Consider the following 20,438-nt stretch of genomic DNA (forward strand, 5'->3'; position numbering starts at 1 on the left):
GTAAGATAGCCCCCGGGTTACAAAAGCCAAACAAAAAACAGCAACCAATGGCTGCTGTTATCTAAGGGAAAACCCAATGGATCAGAAGCTTGGATGAAACACAGACAATAAAAAGAAAATTAAAAAACTGGATTACACTGTAAGTACAAAAAGAAAAATGCTTCATGGTGGGTTTTGTTTTGCTTTTGCTACTAACCCCGCACCTTTTTCTATTTTAATTAAAAGCTTCAAAACTGCTGAATAGAGCTACTGTAGTTATTTAATTAGCCATTACACCATTATTCTTCTAAGCTAGAGGCTGACTCCATTTCTAATCAGGAGACAAGTGGGATGCTTTAAAAATTAAATAAAGGTGTTTTGATGTCTAGGTCTGCTTCACCTTGAAGTTCAGAACTTATAACAATATTTTGATGTAGACCAGCAAATTTTCAGTGGAAAGATGTTGTATTACAAAACATAGACCATAAATGATTAACCTGATGATGGTTGTTGTTGTTACGATATTTGCACAATTATGATACCACCACCAAATTTGCCTGCAGGTATCGTCTCATACCCTCCAGACTTTTGTGTTGGCATCATCGCTGAGTAGTTTCTGCAAATTCATGGATGTCTACTGACTAAAATATGGATTTCCCCTGTACAAAATCCAGAAAATGAACTATTCCTCCATGTAAGTCTGTCATTTAGTAGAAAACTGCCAACAAATTTGTTTTCTGGAGTCTGACGCCCAGCTGCAATAAATTAACATTTGCCATGTAATCCCAGCTGGTGGGCTGTGGCAGTGTTCACTGTGGTTGTGTGCCTCTTCCCAAACCCACCCTGTTTTTGTGTTTTCTTCCTTTGCATTCTTCTTCCCTCTTGGTTAAGCATGTATCAAATTCATCAGCAAATCTCTAGACCTGGTATATAAGCACAGGGCTGCTCAGCCTGTTAGCCAAACTTAATCTGAACTGAAATACATTTAAGTTATCATTTACTAGTCCCATTGACTTAAATGGGAAATGAATTCAACTCAATCCAGACCTGTATATGCAGATAAACTACAGTTTCATGTCAGCAAAGATGGATGATGATACAGGAGAACAATTTCAACAAATGTGAATAAAATAATACCGACTACTGTGATCTTAATTTGTTATCTGCATTCTGTATTGACACATTAAAAAAATGCATGACATTAAAAATGCACATTTTATGTTTAAAGAAAAGGTTAGAAATTGTGAGTGTCTCCTCTGCCCATTCTCTTTGGTTCTGCTCTTGAGTTTTCTCATTCTACCCTGGGTTCCTCTAAAACACATGCCTCTTCCCAAGTTCTTTCAAATGTTTCCTGCATTTGTTCATCTTTCTACTCAGTCCCTCGAATTATACCACCGCAGGCCAAAGTATGAAAGCTAAAGGCTCTTCTGTGACATCAGAGCAGCTCATCCAATCAGTGCTGGTGTGTCACCCCCCCCCACCAAATGCTTTAGCAAAACCACCTTATCTAGAGGTAGGTAACAGGGCTGCAACCCCTTTCCTCTCCTCACAATATATTTTGCTGCTCTAGTAGTCTATGCTTTTCTTCATAAGCTTGACTGCTGAACAGCAGGACATGGTCATGCACTGCTTTGAGCATGAGCAGATAAGGACTAGATTTGCCAGGAGGGGTGTACAGCCACTCAATCATCCCTTAAGCATCTGTCTGAATTACAGAGGTTCCAAAGGAGTGGAAAAGGATGGATGGGGAGGTTAATGGTCTCATTATTTCTGCTGTTGGCTGGTAACCTATTTCTGCCCCTCATTATGTTCTCCCTACTACAACCCACAGAGTGGGGAAGTGTATCAAAATAGCTGTAATGCACATTACAAGGATAGTTAGGAAGGGAATCCAAATGCTGCACGGCCAGAGCATCCTTGCAACGACACCAACGATTTAAAGAATGCGCCTCTTGCAAGTTAAAATGTACATGCTATACACACCAAGTAACTGAAAGGAACCATGGCCCATAGTCATGAGTGCTGTTTGAAGAAAATGCAGTGGATTTCAGTCTGTAAACAAGGAGGACTGATGCAAAAAAAAGAGAAAAGTACTAGGCAATTCTTAAAGTGGGTAGCTGTTAGGCAGACCTGTAGCTAGCCAGGGTTTTTTGGCCCTGAGTGAAACTTCCAGAGGGGCCCCATTGAGACGCCCAGCCTATGTGTGTGTACGCAAATGCGTTTGGAGGGGGGTTGCCAAGCTGGGTCTTTGACCCAAGTGAAATAAAGCCTAGTTTCGCCCCTGCTTTAAGGAATTCAGGAGGCCCAAGTTTCATAAAAGTGCCTGTGGAAGAGCAGTTGTGCCTCAGAGATCAGTTGCTTGCCTAGCAGAGAATAGTATGCCTGGAAAAGTCCAATTAGGTAAACGCCATTGGTATGCTGTCTCCTGCCTCCCATTATTTGTATTATTTTATGCACTGTGACTTGTTTTTTTGTTTTATAGTTTAGAAACCATTTATTGTAATTGTTAAGAATTTCTGTGCAATTATTATTTGCTGACATTAAATTTTATTGTGTACCATTATATTTGAACAGATTATTGAATATTAATTTATTTGATATAAGTTGTTTATTATAAAGTTACGTTTTTATGATGACATTTTTGTGTTGGATCAGATTCTTATAAGGTGTGCAATCTTTGCTGTTTCTTCAGCTTCACTGAAACAAATAAATGGTATGTGTCAAATGGGCTTTCTATTCTCAGGGATGATGGACATGTGTTTTTCCCACAAGACAGGGCCCAGCTGCTGTACTTTACCCCCAAAATGCAGTGTCTGTTATTCGTGCTTATAGGCAAAGGTAAATAAACAAGGTATATCGTATTTTTCGCTCTATAAGACGCACCAGACCACAAGACGCACCTAGTTTTTGGAGGAGGGAAACAAGAAAAAAAATATTCTGAATCTCAGAAGCCAGAACAGCAAGAGGGATCGCTGCGCAGTGAAAGCAGCGATCCCTCTTGCTGTTCTGGCTTCTGGGATAGCTGCGCAGCCTGCATTCGCTCCATAAGACGCACACACATTTCCCCTTACTTTTTAGGAGGGAAAAAGTGAGTCTTATAGAGCAAAAAATACGGTACTTGCTGATAAAACTGGAATCAACTAGGCCAGTTCCCATTCCTGCTGACTGCAAATATTGATATAGTTGTGCCCCATTTTCGCTCCCCTCATGCTACAGGGTGAAGACATGTTGGTGGAAATCATCTGTGGAAGAAATATTCTCAAGCAAGATAACTATTCCTTTACAAAATTCCTGTTTTCCATATCTGATCACAGTATTGCCTATGCATGCTCCTATTTAAGGTGTACCTTTCTAAAATTGCCTCCCTCTAGTGGCAAGAAAAGATACAACGGAAACGTCTTTAATTTCAACAGTTTTTAAGACTAGTACAATTTCACAAGGAAATTCACAGCTGGGTATTTTTCAGGTATTGCTCATTCACCATCCATTTATCACACAGACTGTTTTGACAACATGTGTAGGATGGCCTATTTTTATTGATCAGAATAGCCTTTGGAAGAAGAAAAAAAGAGCTTCAAAATCAGAAATGATTACCATTATATGGAACATACAGCATTATGAACATGGATATTTGGAGCAGAGAATGCTTCACTGAAATAGTCTCCTCACATTATTCAATCCCTGTATATACTGGGTCAGGCTTATCTGTGTCGTGTTTTGAGCAGTTCAAGGTGTTTCACTCAGTGTTCCATACAAGTCAAAATTGGGGAAAGGTGCTTCACCGTGAATTTGTATTGTAAGCCAGGGGGAGAATGCATGTACCAGAACATGGGAGTTGCATGAAAGTACAGGAACTTGAGGACCACTTTGAGAATTTTTGAAGAAACTATGATAAGTTATAAAGCACACAAAAAGCAGGACAGCACCACAACGCTTCCTTCTGAAGCTATAGCAGACAGATTTTCAAGACTCCAGATTATGGTCCAAGTGGACAGCATAGAATATTAAAATGCTTTGTTGTGCACCAATATTTTTGCAGTGAGATTTAAGTGCAATATTAAAGAACAGGGTTCAAATATAACATGGCAAATAATATGGCAATTTCTGCAACCTTTTCCCCTATAAGTTTGGGTATTCATTTTTAGTGAAAGAAAATCATAATGATGAAGCAAGCCATAGCTATGATATTCTTGCTTCCTGTGTAGTCCCAACATTTAAGATTACACTGCTGATCACGTTGGTACTTTGTGCCATAAAGAATCAATCCATTTTCATCCCCATAACTTAATCTTAATCTGCAGGAGCATTTGAGCAGAAGTATGGATATAAAGATTTCTGTATGGTGTAAAATACAGACTGTTAAACAAAAAATCCACTGTTGTAGCTATTATCAGAAGGGCCTAGAAGCACTGTCTATTCCAGAGAGGAATGAATGAGAGGTGGGTTGAACCACCCAAAGCTCAGTATTTCATGTGTTTACACAGATGGGAAGTAGCTCAATTCTGGAACTTTTAGTGACATTACAATGCAATCTGCATGGCTCCATGAAGGAGCTGGCATGAAGGCAAATAGTAGCTATTGCATATACCAAGTGGCAGCAGCCTGAAGTGACTATGCAGGAGAGATGCCCAAAATGAACTATTATTTAAAAATATAGTCCAAAACAGAAGACAGAGGTGGAACCTGTTTCTTTTGTTAGAAATAAGCCTTTTCCTTCCTCAAAAGCACAGGGATTAAATAGAAACATTTCTCTTTCATCATGGTACCAGATGATTAACCATGAACTAGAAAAGTCCATTCTTCAGGCCTTGACAAAAACAAGTACTGTGAATTTTTTAAACTTAAAATACATTGTGGCATGAGTTTTTGCAGGTCAGACACAAGATCTGGACACACCTTCTTGATTCTATGTTACGGTAGTCCCTTTATGTAGTGTTTCAACTTTTCAGTTGTCAAAGTCAGATTGAATTCATTTACAGCGTAATCATATGTGTGCTTACTTAGAAGTAAGTCCTAGTGGTTTTGAGTCAAGCATAGCTCTTTCCTGTTCCTTGGGACACCAGAGAACAAAATCAAATACTTAAACACTGAAGATCTCATATCAAAAAGGCCCATAATGAAGCACTTTGCAGAACAGTGCTTAAGTCACATCCCCCCTATCAAAACATGTTACCAATTCCATTTTGAAATGAAGCTTTGTATGTGTGCCGATTTACAAAGACCAGGCAATTCTATTCAGCGATCATTCTGTTGCTAAAATGCACATCTCAGAAAATATGGAATCAGGTCAAAACAAGCAAACAACAAGACATATGGAGAACATGAAAGTACCCTAAGAAGTGGATTCTTAAATCTCTACACACGGAAATACGAAGACTGAAAAAACATGATTACAGACCAAACATTCTGAGCGCGACATGTTGTACTTGGAAAAGTAAACAATTATTTCCACTGAAGGCAAACAAGAGACCACACAGCACTGGACTTTTACACAAGCTTTGATTGTATTTCAATGTCATTTATTGAAGGAGTGGATGAGATACTGTCAGACATGCCAAAGACACTTCACATTCAAGGGCTGAGAGCTCAATGGCCTTCTTCATTGAGTCGCTACACAAGCCTGTTTCAGAGAACTGAATGCGATATCGATGAAGTCTTCATGCTCGATGTTGCCGTCAGTTTATAGTCTCTTAATCTACTTGGTTTGGTGGGCAGAAGGGTGTTTTCTACCCTACAAAAATACTCACACTCCAATACATGTTAACACTAGAGGGTAAAAATGCCTGTAATCTGTTATAATGGGTGTCTACTGAATACCTGGTCTTAAAAGCTGTCTTAATTAAGTTTATGCTTAATGGAAATTCAACTTGTTTCCCTTTCACCATCATGTGGTTGGTTCATACCATTAGAAAAATACTCTTCAGTGCTACTGCAGGTTTTACAGGGAGCTCCTTCAGTGCTGATGGGTAGAAATTCATTGCAACACCATTTGAAACCGTTTCTTCCTGCTGCCACTGCTTGTAGGTTGCAGAATGGCCTACATGCACTACAGTTTTCTCTCTTAAAAACAAAACAAAGAAACCTAAACCGAAGGGTAAATGTTTATTTGGAGTTTTCTTGTGGATGATAATTAAGGCCCTTTACGCAGAGTTCAGGAGCTCCTGTATGGCTGCCTGCTGTTCTGCATTGAGCTGAGATATGCATTCTGTCCACAAACCTCCAGAAGTCTACAGAATGAAGGAAAAATAGCGGGTAAGTTAAACATGCATATTAATAAGTACCCAATAGGAGCTTTAGAAGACACCCTTGCACACAAAATCTTTCCCACTCTTAAAAACCTTCAACTTCATTTTGCTAAGTGTGCTCAGGTGTGTGGAGGTAAGACAACATTAAAAAGTTTAAAATGAGTGGACTGGAACACAACAGGTAAAAAGTACTAAATACAGCTAAAATAATAAGCAATGCTAACATTCTTTTAGAGAATCACGTTTTTCTGGAGCAGGAACGAGAATCAGAGGCTCTCTAGAAGACGTTATTGGATTTCAGATTCCATTAATCCCAGCCAGCATGCCCAGTAGTCAAGGAGCATGTGAGTTGGAATTCAACACATCTGGAGGGCCACAGATTCCCCATCTCTGTTCTAGAGAAAGTATATGGTGATTCTTAGACACAAGACTGGGAAGACAAGGAATAAATTAACCAGGGTAAGAAGGACAAAACCACAGCAAAAACGTGGCAAGCTACTTTCCAGAACCTCCCTTTCCTTTGGTTTTTTTCTGAATCGCAAGATCTGAAATTTTATTCATCTTGTTTATCTTCTCCCAGCAGAGTAGATTATGCTTTATAACTCTACTAAGACGTGTGCATTACTTCTACTATTTGCTGTGTGTAAATTGTGTTTATATGCCACACAAATCTGAGTAAGCTCTGGGCCACTAGACAGTGGCTATCTTTCAAAATGAAATGTCTTCCAGTCAGAGATACTGCCACTTTTGAGGGAAATGTTACAATTCTGACAAGTGACAAAATCAGCCTGGTTTGCATGTCATGGTAAGTCGCCATATGGCTTACCATGACAGCTTGCCATCTGCTTAGCTCCTCTCTGAACTTTTTAGGTTAGTGCAGAACAGCAGCTAAGTCAAGGTTTGGCTTAGCATATCATCCCAGTTTACAATTGTGGTTATTATTATTATTAATTATCCACCTTTCACTCTTACGGTCCCATGGCAAGGTCACAACATTAAAACACAATATTCAAAAGAGTTTAAAACAACTTAGTCACAAAAATAAGGTGGGTTTTAAAATTTCACCCCTCAAATATCGAATGGCAAGGTAAAGAAGTGTGTTAATAATAATAATAATAATAATAATAATAATAATATACCCTGCCCATCTGACTGGGTTTCCCCAACCACTCTGGGCAGCTCCCAAGAGAATATTAAAACATGATAAAATATCAAACATTAAAAGCTTCCCTAAACAGGGCTGCCTTCGGATGTCTTCTAAAAGTCAGATAGTTGTTTATTTCTTTGACATCTGATGGGAGGGCGTTCCACAGGGAGGGTGCCACTACCAAGAAGGCCCTCTGCCTGGTTCCCTGTAACTTCGCTTCTCGGAGTGAGGAAACCGGCTGAAGGCCCTTGGAGCTGGACCTCCGTGTCTGGGCTGGACGATGGGGGTGGAGACATTCCTTTAGGTATACTGGGCCAAGGCTGTTTAGGGCTTTAAAGGTCAGCACCAACACTTTGAATTGTGTTTGGAAATGTAAGAGCTCTTTGTTAAGATCTCTCCTCTTAAACCATGACCTATAAGCATAGGAGAAACCCTGACATACTTGCTCTACTGGAGAGGAGCAAAGCACCTGTGGTCTCCTTGAGAGCTCACACATTTGTGCTAAGCCTGGGTTTGGAGTGGCGAGATGTGAAAATGCAGACATGAAAATATTAATTTGCATTTACCTGCACTTGCCGAACTACGTTAGCCAGTCGTTTGGTGCATGGATCTCCACGCTTCATAGCTTCGTTCATTTCACCATCCGCAATTATACTGAATATTTTGGGCAGATTAGAATTGTTGGGGCCCAAAACAATGGGATGATTACTGTTGGGAATGCAAAAGAAAATTAAAATTAGCTAGCATTAACACTATAAAGGTTTCTAGGCACATAACACAACAGCTTTAATAGAGAGTATTATATTAAAATTCCAGGTTGCCATTGTTGGTGTCCTAAATATTTTCTGTTCTTCCCTCCTCCTTTTTCTGCTTCTGTCTTATTTTCTAACACACCCTGGAATCTCCCTAGTTTGCCCTTCCTTTTTTCCTAGCAACCAGAAAGCATCTTTTCTGTGGTGGGCTCATCGGAGATCAGGTACTCCCTAGGAGTTATTTTCTGCAGATGCTGCAACGCAGTAAATGCAGGTGGATGTTATTTTCTAAACATATTCAGGATTTTGATCTCTGGATGAAGGAAATTAACTAATCTAAACTGGGTTAACTACTCTAAATTTCATCCACCTTATTAGGACTACCAAAACAGTGCAATAAATGTGCAATAAACATTTGAGGCAGGTTTGTTCCCTTTGATATCCACCAACACATTAAACTATCACTCTACAGATGTTCCATAAGGATCTACCATGTTGTACTAATATTGATTACACTACACATGCATACAACATAAACTCAAGATAACAGATATATGCAATATGTTGTGTGTGGAATTATTAACCTGGTAACAGGGTCAAATATGTTAATTGGCAGCTATTTGTTGCTTATTTTTTTAACAGTAACTTTATGTGAAGCCTCTCTAGGAAACTCTTTTCTGCTGTACATTTTTAAACTTTAAAAAGGTGTCAACGTTAACATACAATTATTGTGTTATCATGGGCCAAACAAAGACACGAGTGGAACTTTCATCCCTTTATTTTGCAACTGTGGCACTGAGGAAGTTAATCCTTTTCCTTATGGGTACACCATGGCAGTTATTTGTCAAATAGAAAGAGAGGTGGGCAGTATAATTATTAATCTCCATTGCCTCTATTTGTTTAATTAAAAGTATGTGTGTTCACTTTTTTTTTAAAAAAAGTTTGAGATAATACATGAGGGTTAAAACTGAAGACACTATATCAAGGGTTGTTTCATTTTCACATTTGAGGAGGACAGTCGTACCTTGGTTCTCAAACGGCTTAGTTGCCGAACAAATTGGCTCCCAAATGCCACAAACCCAGAAGTAAGTGTTCTGGAAGCTGAATGCCCGGCGCGGCTTCCTCTTGAGTGCAGGAAGCTCCTGCAGCCAATTGGAAGCTGCGCTTTGGTTTTCGAACTGTTTTGGGAGTTGAGTAGACTCCCGGAACGGATTAAGTTTGAGAACCAAAGTACCGCTGTACATGGTAACGGAAATAAAATCTAAAAATGTAATGCCTAAAAATATAAATCATGGCCAAATGTTACACTTCACGCACACACATGTAGAAATCAGTCTTAACCTTTATGGCTCAAGCAGCATTTTCTTCTTACCTTTCTATTAGGTCACACAAATAATTGAAAGTATGAACAGCTTCTTCTTTGTCTTCATGCAGTGGCAGCCATGATAACCAATGAGGCAGCACTTCTTCAACATTTATACAGTCAGGCTTAAACTTCATGATCTTCCCAACTGCTGAAATGCAGTTTTCTGTTGCGTTGATATTTTCTTTGGTTTTGGCATCTGCTGATTGAATAACTCTCACCAGCAACGGAAGGGCCTCTGGTAATGCCAATATTTTTTTGGTGGGGAAAAAACACACACTGCATTATATATTTGAATTTTTTGGCAAAATTACACTTTCAAGTAGAGCTGTCAAATTGGCAGCCTACAGGCCTGAACAGAAGGTTACATATGCAAAAGATAAAATATGTGCCAGATAAATAGCATGTAAGATACCTGTGCAGAAAGGCCGATAATTGTCCCCGCCAAATTGTGCCATGACGCCAATACCATATGCAGCTGCTTGTCTAACCTCTGGGCTGTTGTCACATATTGACTGTAGCATTGGTCTCAAGAAGTATTCTGCATATTTGAATGAGGATGGGCTGCAGTGTTCTATGACATCATCAAAAATGCATAAACCCCACTGCCTGTCTGGCCATGGCCTATGTGGGCACTGTAAAGGGGAAAAAACCCACATAATCAGCATTCCTTCCACCTATTTGAAGGTTGTCCCTTGTCCTCCCACCTCATTACATCTAGAACTTCTTTAGAAACCCAGATTGCCCTAGATTCCTAATCTACCAATATGGTATGCCCAGCCCTAAAGCCTTGAAGAGGTTTCATATACCTAATTACATATACATATTACGGGGTCCATCACCCTACATCAGTTAGATAATTAATTGCTTCTTGAGAAAAACTAAAGTACCATCTCACTGTAAATATGCCAGCACTATTTACAAAACAAAAGCCTATCTTCACTGCTTCAAGTTACTCTTTACTCTTAATATTTTCCTATTCCTCCAATATGCCTCTTGTTGCAGTGTTTATGTCTCTGTGCAAATGCATATACCAGCATTACATTTAGTGTCAAGGGAAAAGCTGCACAGAATTATAGCCAATAAGCTATTGAAATAATTTCTTATAAATGTTGTACCTAAGCATCATTGTACAAGGAGACTTCCCTGACCCATCCTCCCATAGCTGACAATATTAATTTGAGGGTCCTCTGTGCCATTCTAAATAAGCCTTGAGGAGCTCCAGGATACTTACAATTAAGTTGACAATTTGTGGTAGTAGCTGTTCAAACCATGGTAACACCTTTGACTTGTAGCTGCTGAATATCGAGTGCAAAATATCTGACACTTTAGTCAGAATGTAGACATCGCTGTCGTGCTGATAAAGGGGGGAAAAGCAATGGAATCAGTATCTACCATTTTGGATGACGTTGAATGATGGATCTTAACATTTTTTACAATTTCAGGGAGGTATGCAATGCTGTCTGCCCACTTACACAATGGCACTTCTGTAGCTCCACAGGGTCCCCCTTCCCCCAAATATCTGCTTGAAGGTTTATCTACTTGATGGAGCAGATTAGGGGGCTGTAGGGGGAGGTGAGGAAGAAGCCCTGTTGAATGGCCACATGCCTGCTCATTGTATGTTGGCTCTCACCATCAGACTAGAACTAACTTGGTATTTTCTTAGCAATGACATCTTATGGAAATGGCAGGGAGAAGAGAATATTCTAGGCTGAAAGGTATTATATCCCTCATTTTATCTAGGTCAGTGTTAGTTTTTTCTTCTTCTCCCCCACCCTCAACAGACCCTGTTTCTCACAGTTAGCACTATTTGCTATAGCCCTTTTCTCCACTCACACAGCTTCTTCCTATAGCCAGCCATCTGCATTTTCCTACACTGAAGCCCAAGCCCAAGATGTTTGATTTCCTTGCTTCCACAAGGGGTCGCTGAGCTTCTACAAATGCTTAAACTGCAATAGAGTAAGCTGTACTCCAAAGAATGGTTATCGGTATAATCTTGCCAAATGGGAAGGAAGATCTTGCTACACATCAGGTGCAATTATAAAAAAGTGTCATCTGTATTCACTCTTGCTCTCCTCACATTAAAATAACTGCCACTTCCTCGGTCATCTCACCAATTCTTTTCAATCCCAGTGCATGGCTGGGAGGCGAAGAACACATCTATTGTAACCAACAATATGCATACTCATGAACCAGCCAGGACCTGAAATTCAGTGACTGCTTATATAGTAATACTAATACTTTAGAACGACTGCCTTGATTACGATACCTACTGCTTAATAAGACCAGTTAGGCTTTCCATGAGCAAATAAAAGTATCTGCATCAGTTTGTCCAAACATGAGAAGAATTTAAACTACATCTGAATCTTGCAGAATGCTTGCCCAAAATGTGACTAAGTATCCTTCTTTGAAATTAGCTGAATGTCTATCCAATGAACCTTCCAGACCTCAGTGAAGGCTTGACCAATGTAAAGGAAGGCTGATGGTACTTGTCCTGGTTTTTTAAGGTTTGTGACTCGAACCCAGCACAGACAGTCCCTCATCCATCAGAAGAAAATGGGGGGAAAGGGAACAGCCCTTAGAAAGAAAAGGCCAGGATAGCTCCTACCAGCAGCTTTACATTGGAACCGAATGAAATGAAGAAAAAGAAAACAGCCAAATGGATATTCACTTGGGAATTTCTTTCAGAGACCACTCTGCAAGATGGGCTATACTCCTATCAAAGTTGTTTATTATTTTGCATTTACACACTAGTGTGCTAACATTTTGAAATACTAAAAAACCGATCAAGACTGCATCTAACACCTGCTTTGGAAGAACTCACCTGGAAAACACTGGGTTAACTCTGCCCCCCCCCCCATTACATAACCCCAATCCCAGTTCAGCTAAGAAATCTGTAGAACCACCGATTGAGGCAGAACAGCACAAGCTGCCCCCTCACCCAAAAGCAGTGCCATTACTGTACCCTTTCACGACAACTCCCTGGGCCACAGAAAACAAAGACCCAACAAGTGCTTTTTGGAAGGGAATAAATGTACCTTGACAAAACCCAGGGCAAGCATTATGAAGGAGAGCCCTGCAGATATTGTGCACAGAATTAAACTTGGAAATAAATATCATGGTCCTAGGCATGCCTTAATCCACCATGATAAAGCTATCAACGTATCTGTCATATTAATCCACAACCAGAAAGTAATTCAATATCTGATCCGAAACAACTTGTCATGGACTTCCAGCACAACCTTATGCATGCTTACTCAGAAGTAAACCCTACATCTTACTTGGTTTCTAAGACTGCTTACAGCAATGTATAATAAAAACTAAATGTAATATTTTAATGGATACCAGATAGTTGCCACAAAGATGGGGATGCTGCGACTGCTGGCAGATATCAAGCAAATTTGTGGTTGCCAGATCCAGAATCTCATCCTTAACATGCATCCCAAGCCAAGGGATATTACCCCTCTCCCTCAGGGTTACATTTCAAGATGGAGAGGCAATGCACCCTGATAGCCTAACCCAATTACAGGGACATTCATCTGTTCAAAGCTAGAGAGGAGTCTTGGGCTGTGTTTTGGTGCAGAGGCGTTCCAAAGTGCATCAGAAACACAGCGACTCCGCAGGAAGGCTGGCTTTATTAATTTGTATCTCTTGAGGCAAAAACAAGCTATGCTTCTTCCAACCTTGAAGTCACTGGAATTGTGCAGCACTTTGGAGGTGCTTTGAGTGCTTCGCCAACAGTGGGGAAGATCCCCATCCCTATTCTCCAGCTCTTGAAACTGGGAGGAAGCCTGGTGCCTATCACCCTTGCCAGATGATAGTACAATACTTGCCATGACAAGTGGAATTGTGGAACCCTGGGCACCAGTTCTGCAGGACTGGGCCCCAAGGAACAGTATCAGGAAGAGATGGCCATGTTCATGTGTGTGGTTGTGTACTGTCAATTTCCTGTCCTAAGATCAGTAAGCACTGGCTCCATCAAGTCAGGGCCAGTCCTACATTGTTCCCAACATGATCTGGATGTTTCTGTAGGTTCAAGGTCGTTGCTAGGCGTAGAGTCCTACTGAAAGAAACAGCCTGTGATCTACTGCCATAGAAGATGTTTGGAAGAATGCCAGAAGGATGTGATGTTCCCGAAAACAGTCTCCCATCAATAGTTACTCCACAATCTACTTTCTACCGTCACGTAATATGAAATGGCTTCTAAGAATATTCTGTTTGTGAAGACAACCAAGAGAAGACTTACTTCATCTTGCAGTGACTCTTCAACTTGCTCGTCGTAATCTTCATCTTGCCTTTTCACTAATTAAAAAGCAAATTGTTAATGTATTAGCATGGCTGCTTTCAGAAATGTTCAGGCTTGCTGCAAGGAGAAAGCTGTAGAAAAGGAGCAGAGGGCAATTATTTGGTAGATCAACCCAAGGGCCGGGAGATTTGCTCTAAAAGGGATAGAAGGACCCTTGGATGATGACGGGCAGGAATAAATGGCAACCTATCCCAAGACAAGTTAAGGTAGTTTCATATTTCTAGAATGAATTTTAATTGTTCTTATTCAGCTTGGAAATTCTGAATATTCAGCAGCATATTAAATATATGTTTATATATTAAGTATATAAACATACTCAAATAAGAAAAAAGTTGTATCAAGCTTTACTAAAACATATTGCTGTAGCTACTGAGATATAGAATTATCATCTTGTTTAAGGAATTTAGTGCTTTCTTGGGCTGGCACTTGACAACAGTGTTTATCAATAGTATAGGCTGTGGTTCACCAGACGTATTACTTATCTACCTCTTTTTTGTGAACCATTGTTAGTAAAATTTAGAAGCTGTGCCTTGAGAAGTATTTGGATGACGTTAAGCACCCTTAATTAAGCTTACCTTGCCTTAATTCTTGATTTTTAAAGTGCTCTTCTAGTTTTCCTTTCAATATTCCCCCAAGTTCTTCAAAGTGTTCATTGTTAAGGCAGCCATCTCCCATTACTTCAATACACTAATGAAATAAAAGTTCATCAGCTTGAAAAATGATGTTCAAACAATTTCAAGTAATACTTTCCAAAACACTCTATATATAATAATATAAATAACTAATCATATTCTTTACATCCCACCTTTCCTCCAAAGAACTCAAGCTGGTGTACTTGCTTCTCCCTACTTCATTTTATTGGCTATATTACAAAGTCTGTGTAAAATATTAATAGTATGAGCTTTAAATAAATTAAATTTCCCTTTTATTGCTTTTAGATTATGAAAAACATTGCCACAGGCACAACATTAGAAAATCATTCCTTCTTGTGAAAGAATTGTCTTCTCAAAGATTACCCACTATGATTGTGGTCTTTTTTAAGTACTTGCATAAAAATAAATTTTAAATCAATCAATCCCCAACAGGGACTTTCCATGCACTAATCTAATCACTTAAATTGCAAACTAAATAAATATCTACCTAATTCGGATTACCAGTTTTCAATGCAAGGCTAGATAGGTTTACCGGTATATTCTTGTACAGTAAGAAAACATACAGTTGGAACTAGGAATTTTTGTTCACTAACCATTTAAACTTTAACAACCTTTTGCTGTTGCATCAGTTTTGTAAGAAAACTAGCAAGTTTGTTTGACAATTTGATGTCTTTCAAAAGAAATTCACAAACAATATAATCTCAATCCCAAGGTACCTAAAGTCGATTGTTAAATATACTCGGCTTCACAATGCTAATACTGCTCTGCCTTTGCACAAAAATTCTCAGACAATAACTGTATTCTTGGTTTGAAAGATTGGGAATATATAAGGATCTCCAGGTTCACCCTTCCCTCTTCCCTTCGTCTCCGTTAGAGACAAATAGAACTTTTTGCTTTTAGTTAGGGCTTAGTGCTTTGCTACAAAAGGTGAGTATTTCTTATTTGCTTCTTATAAGGAGGGGGAGTGTGAGCCTAAGGCTTATTATGGCTACTTGCACCTGCTTGTGCAAATTCAGATAATACATGAGCACTAGGACAACATGAAAATTATTAATTTAAATTCTCTTTTATTTCTCCTTACTGAAAATATAGCATATTCTATTCAGAGAGACAGGGAAGGTAGCTCATGCAAAGTAAAATATTACCTTGGCAAAAGAATGCATTATTTCTGACAGTACATCTGAGTCAGGCTCTGTCCCTATGGCCTTGATAAGGGCGTCACACATAAAATGCCACATCTGGGTGAGGTATTCTGGGCCACGGACTCTTGCACATTCCAGGAGCAAAGGCATAGATTCTGCAGCTGCCACACGAACACGTTGAATTCATTAAGGTAAATGACTGCCAAACATTTTTTTACCAGTGTCAGACAACCACCAACCATATACCATATTTTTCGCTCTGTAAGACACACCAGACCACAAGATGCACCTAGTTTTTGGAGGAGGAAAACAAGAAAAAAAAATTCTGAATCCCAGAAGCCAGAACAGCAAGAGGGATCGCTTCACAGCGAAAGCAGTGATCCCTCTTGCTGTTCTGGCTTCTGGGATAGCTGCGCAGCCTGCATTCGCTCCATAAGACGCACACACATTTCCCCTTACTTTTTAGGAGGGAAAAAGTGAGTCTTATTGAGCAAAAAATACAGTAGTTTCCTTCTTGAGGCTATGATCGAATCCCACTTTCCCCAGTTCAGAATCCTAGGACGTGATTTTAAATTACAATTAAGCATAAAACATTATATATCTGTTACAATTTGATTCCACTCAACGAAGTAAAAAACAACCGAAGTATAGCACATTTTTAAAAATCTGGGTAAACAATATTGATTCCTGGATTACATTTTGGACAACATGGAAGGATAAATGATATAGTGCTTAGCAATTCTACATTTGAAAAAGTGTTTAAATATTGCCTATCCTTTCAAAATGAAGGTAAATTAGTAATACACCTCCACATAATGTTCAAAACTGGTGGTGTGATCCTTCAGTGTTGCCTTAGCTGAATACAGTGGTACCTCGGGTTAAGTAATTAATTTGTTCCGGAGGTCCATTCTTAACCTGAAACTGTTCTTAACCTGAAGCACCACTTTAGCTAATGAGGCCTCCCGCTGCCGCCGCGCCGCCAAAGCATGATTTCTGTTCTCATCCTGAAGCAAACTACTTAACCCGAGGTACAATTTCTGGGTTAGCGGATTCTGTAACCTGAAGCGTATGTAACCTAAAGCATATATAACCCGAGGTACCACTGTATAGGCCTTTGCATCATTGCAGCTAAATTAGAATCCTACACACCAGGGGCTGGATAACCTCCCCCCTGCCCTTGAGGACCACAACCCTTTTGGTGAAATTTGTTTGGGTTGCATGTCAACACTGGGCGAGGCTCAGAACCACTCCCTCCCTCCCTCTTACAAACAATCCCCTCTTCCAGGCCTAAACAATTAGGATTAAAAATCAGTTTCCACCAGCACAAGATGTTTTTGAGCCAAACTAGTATATGTGGAGAGGAATTTTTTGTGTGTGTTTGTGTGTGTGTGCATGTATGTTACAGTGCATGGAGAAAGGAGATTTAACTCTTCCTTTCTCAGCTGTGAAGCTCCCCTCTTAAAATCATCCCCAAGTGGCTATCAGGCTTACAAAGGTTCCCACTGGTGGCATTAATGGAAGTACTGTAGTTATTTTGGAGGCTGTGGGCTGGATGGGGAGATCCTACAGGTCACATTCAGCTTGTAAGCTGGAGATTCCCCATCCCTAAATATGGAAACCAAGGCAGAATTATGCACATTTGCCACGGAAAAGCCTTAAAGAAGAGGGGTACCATTCTAACAGCCCTTTAAGATTCTTAATATGCTGATTCTGTATGAGTTCTATCCTGCCTCAATGACAAGATCTTGCAGCTCTTCCAAATAGCTTACAGCAGTGGTTCCCAACTGTTGATCCATGGATGCTGGAGGTGGTGGTGGTCCCTAGCACCATTCACGTTACAAAACCTACCACAGAGATATCATTTTTTTGAAAATGGGGGATCCATGGCTTGGCTTTTGAAAAGCAGGGGGTTCCAGTACTTAGCAAACTGGGAACCTCTGGCTTACGGGATGACATCAAAGTACTTGTGAACATTTTGCAGGTTATAATATTAAAACTTTACAAGGCATTTATAGACACATTCTTGTAAAAGGATATCATCATGGAAATAGAATTTTAACAAAGGAACCATCAGTTTAACAACTTGCTCTGTGTACTCCACAAATCCTTCTTTCAGCTCTTTGGCATAGCAAACCTAAAACAAAAAAATGTAAGCAATTTAGAAAAGGAATACTGTTGTGCAATTATTAAATGACCATCAGGTATATTGAGAAACAATTAAGCAAACAGGAAAACTACACCTACAAAGATAAAGGAAAATGGGACGCTCTTGTGTCGCTTGTGATAAGTTGGTGCGCTTTGTCTGATTAATTCATTCATACAAGTCTTTGATTTTACAGAACAATTAAATCTTTTAACAACAATAAAATTCCACAAGTGTTATCTAGTCTGTCCATACCCTTCCTTCACTAAAGTTGGTCCCACTTTCTCTTCTCTATTCCCAAGGGCAAATGCTCCCTATCATTAATAGCATGAAAGAGCCTACTGAGTCACCAGGCTATTCCACCCTTCTTGCTACACCCTCCTAAATTTTAATTGCCCACGAGCCAAATTCAGCTCCTGAGCTGCAGTCTACTCCAGCTTCTGGGCCTCCATACTGCTGAATACTGATTTCAGTTCAAACCGTGTGGTCAAAATAGTACCCACCAACATTTGGCATGCAGTTGCTTTTTCTTCAAGGCCTGCAGTCTTGATACCAAAACTCTGCTGGTCACCCAGGTTTACAAACTCCCAGCCATCATCGTCACTCATGTTCTCCATATCTTGTGCTATCAAGAGAGAAAACGATTAGGAGAGCTGTGCCCTTCCTTACAGCTAATTTAAGAATGGAATAAGTCTCAGAACTTACTGTCAAGGAGAGCCACTTCGGGCTTAATTGATGCAGTTTTCATTAAAGGACCCATCACAACAGGGAGGTACTGCTGGAATTCCTTTCCAAGGATCTTGCACATTCTAGCCCATGCAGAAATCATATACGATATCTGAAAATTAATAGCCTTAGTTTACTTTTCTTTTCTGCAAGCATACTTTCTTAAAAGTTGCATTACTGCCTGTGCTGAGCAAAAATCAAACCCATCTTAAAAATTAAGTCGTACAGATGCTTCACATTGATGTTAGGAATTATTTTCTACAGGCAACAGCTGAGCAGTAATCCTTAGCATTTCAAAATTGTAGTTTTGAAGATTTCTAGGGGGAGCGTTCTAAGTCCCCATACTGCAGATAGGGGTGAGGCTGAAAAAGAATAGCTTGCCCAACGCCATCTAGTAGGCTCATGGGCAGAGGTACGATGAGAAGGGAACATTTCATCTCGGTAGCCAAAAGCCACTCTCCCATTAGATAACAAAAACTGCAATCAGCTGGAGCCACAACACTCAGCAGGAAATTAAAAAGTCAAAACTTTTGACTCCAGTCAAAAATGGTTTCTGAAAACTGCATTGATAAAGATGTAGGAAAGTACCACAGAACTGGACCATACCAATGTTATAAACAAAGCATATTCCTTATCTGGCTTCCCCAGTAAATCCTATTTTCTGTATACGAACTGTCCCTATAGGCAAGGAATGTGACTATAGGAAAAAGTGACTCCAGAGAGCAGCGGGACAAATGCAGAATGCAGAAGCTACTGAAGATTGGAACTCACCAATCACCCAGTACAATGAGGAATGGGGTTGGAGAAAGGTCTCAGATTTTTTTCAATCTCATCTCCGCTCTGTCTATCACACAATGAGCCTTTAGCTAGTTTGATATAAAGCTAGCATTAGTTCCGCAGCTTTTCCCTTCTCCAAATACAACCAACTGGGAAAAGGCAGATTTGGGCCACTTACGTACAGTGAAATCTCGAACCAAGCTAAAACTAAAACAAGTCACATTGCCACAGAAACCTTTTAATCTACAGATCCTACTAAAAATGCATGTGGCAACAGAAATTTTGGCCAAATTATGGATCAGCTTTCTAAACAGCCACCGCCCTGAAAACAGGCATGAGATACTCTAGTAATAAGGTGCTTTCAAACGTAAAAGTAATGCTTTGACATACCTGAGGGTCGTCATCTTCCAGGTCATTGAAGTCAGTCTGTGTTTTCAGCAAGAGCTGCATCACATCTGATGCATCCTGCATGAACTATAAATAGGAAGAACCAAGAAATCATGTCAGGGTGGCTAAATAGTTATTTTCTAAGTAAAAAGCTTAATACTTTTGAAAAGATACCCATGGTTTTAAACTGGTTTCAATCAAAGAATGGAAGAACACGCAGCCTGAATGGATTACACTTCAAGACTATAGTTTCTTATAAGAGGCCAGAAAGAATATGAGAGCACCACAGTAGTGTTGCAAATAAACATGGGTTCACCATCCATACTAAACTGGAGAGTCCAGATCAGCTACAGAAATCTGACACCACAGGGAAGAAACAGGATCTATCTAGTTGGCCTCTAAGAACCTACTTCATTTAGAATGCTAGCTTTAGATTAGTCATTTAGGCTATCTTAAAAACCCTGGAAATCCCAGGAGAAAATGTGAGTTCATGAGTTATTACAGAGAGAGCCTACTACATACTGAAATACAGCAGAGAACAATAGTCAAACACATAAAACAACCAAATTTATTTTCAGTTTGTGTGTTGAACCAAAGATGAACTGTTACAGAAGCTCTGCTAATGCCATCTTGGTAGTCAAGATAACTCTACAATTAATTGGTGGTAGTTGTAGAAATGAGCTCATAGATGCTTATATTCACTTGCTTTGATATAAACTAATTGGCTTGCTTTGATGTTATCCTTATTGGTGGGCTTGGGATCCTGGGCTCTAAGCCCAGAAAGGGGAACTATCTGTAATAGTTGGGTATTTGCCACC

General features: G+C 39.7%; 1 protein-coding gene across 2 annotated transcripts in view; it reads right to left on the reverse strand.

The window, feature by feature from the left end:
• Window positions 1-5,476: 5,476 nt before the first annotated feature.
• IPO5 (importin 5) overlaps window positions 5,477-20,438 on the reverse strand; it is a 35,125-nt gene continuing 20,163 nt past the window's right edge. For both annotated transcript variants that reach the window (XM_083437648.1, XM_083437649.1), the window contains exons 15-26: window positions 19,624-19,707; window positions 18,436-18,568; window positions 18,234-18,355; window positions 17,625-17,721; window positions 15,591-15,763; window positions 14,368-14,479; window positions 13,733-13,788; window positions 10,721-10,843; window positions 9,902-10,121; window positions 9,496-9,724; window positions 7,938-8,079; window positions 5,477-6,206 (exon numbers count right to left, since the gene is read on the reverse strand). In XM_083437648.1, the coding sequence (XP_083293774.1) occupies window positions 6,120-6,206; window positions 7,938-8,079; window positions 9,496-9,724; window positions 9,902-10,121; window positions 10,721-10,843; window positions 13,733-13,788; window positions 14,368-14,479; window positions 15,591-15,763; window positions 17,625-17,721; window positions 18,234-18,355; window positions 18,436-18,568; window positions 19,624-19,707 (1,578 nt within the window). In that variant the 3' untranslated portion in view covers window positions 5,477-6,119. The remainder of the gene's footprint in view (window positions 6,207-7,937; window positions 8,080-9,495; window positions 9,725-9,901; window positions 10,122-10,720; window positions 10,844-13,732; window positions 13,789-14,367; window positions 14,480-15,590; window positions 15,764-17,624; window positions 17,722-18,233; window positions 18,356-18,435; window positions 18,569-19,623; window positions 19,708-20,438) is intronic.

The sequence above is a fragment of the Podarcis tiliguerta genome, assembly GCF_965153285.1.
Source record: "Podarcis tiliguerta genome assembly, chromosome: 4".
NCBI classification, from domain to species: domain Eukaryota; kingdom Metazoa; phylum Chordata; class Lepidosauria; order Squamata; family Lacertidae; genus Podarcis; species Podarcis tiliguerta.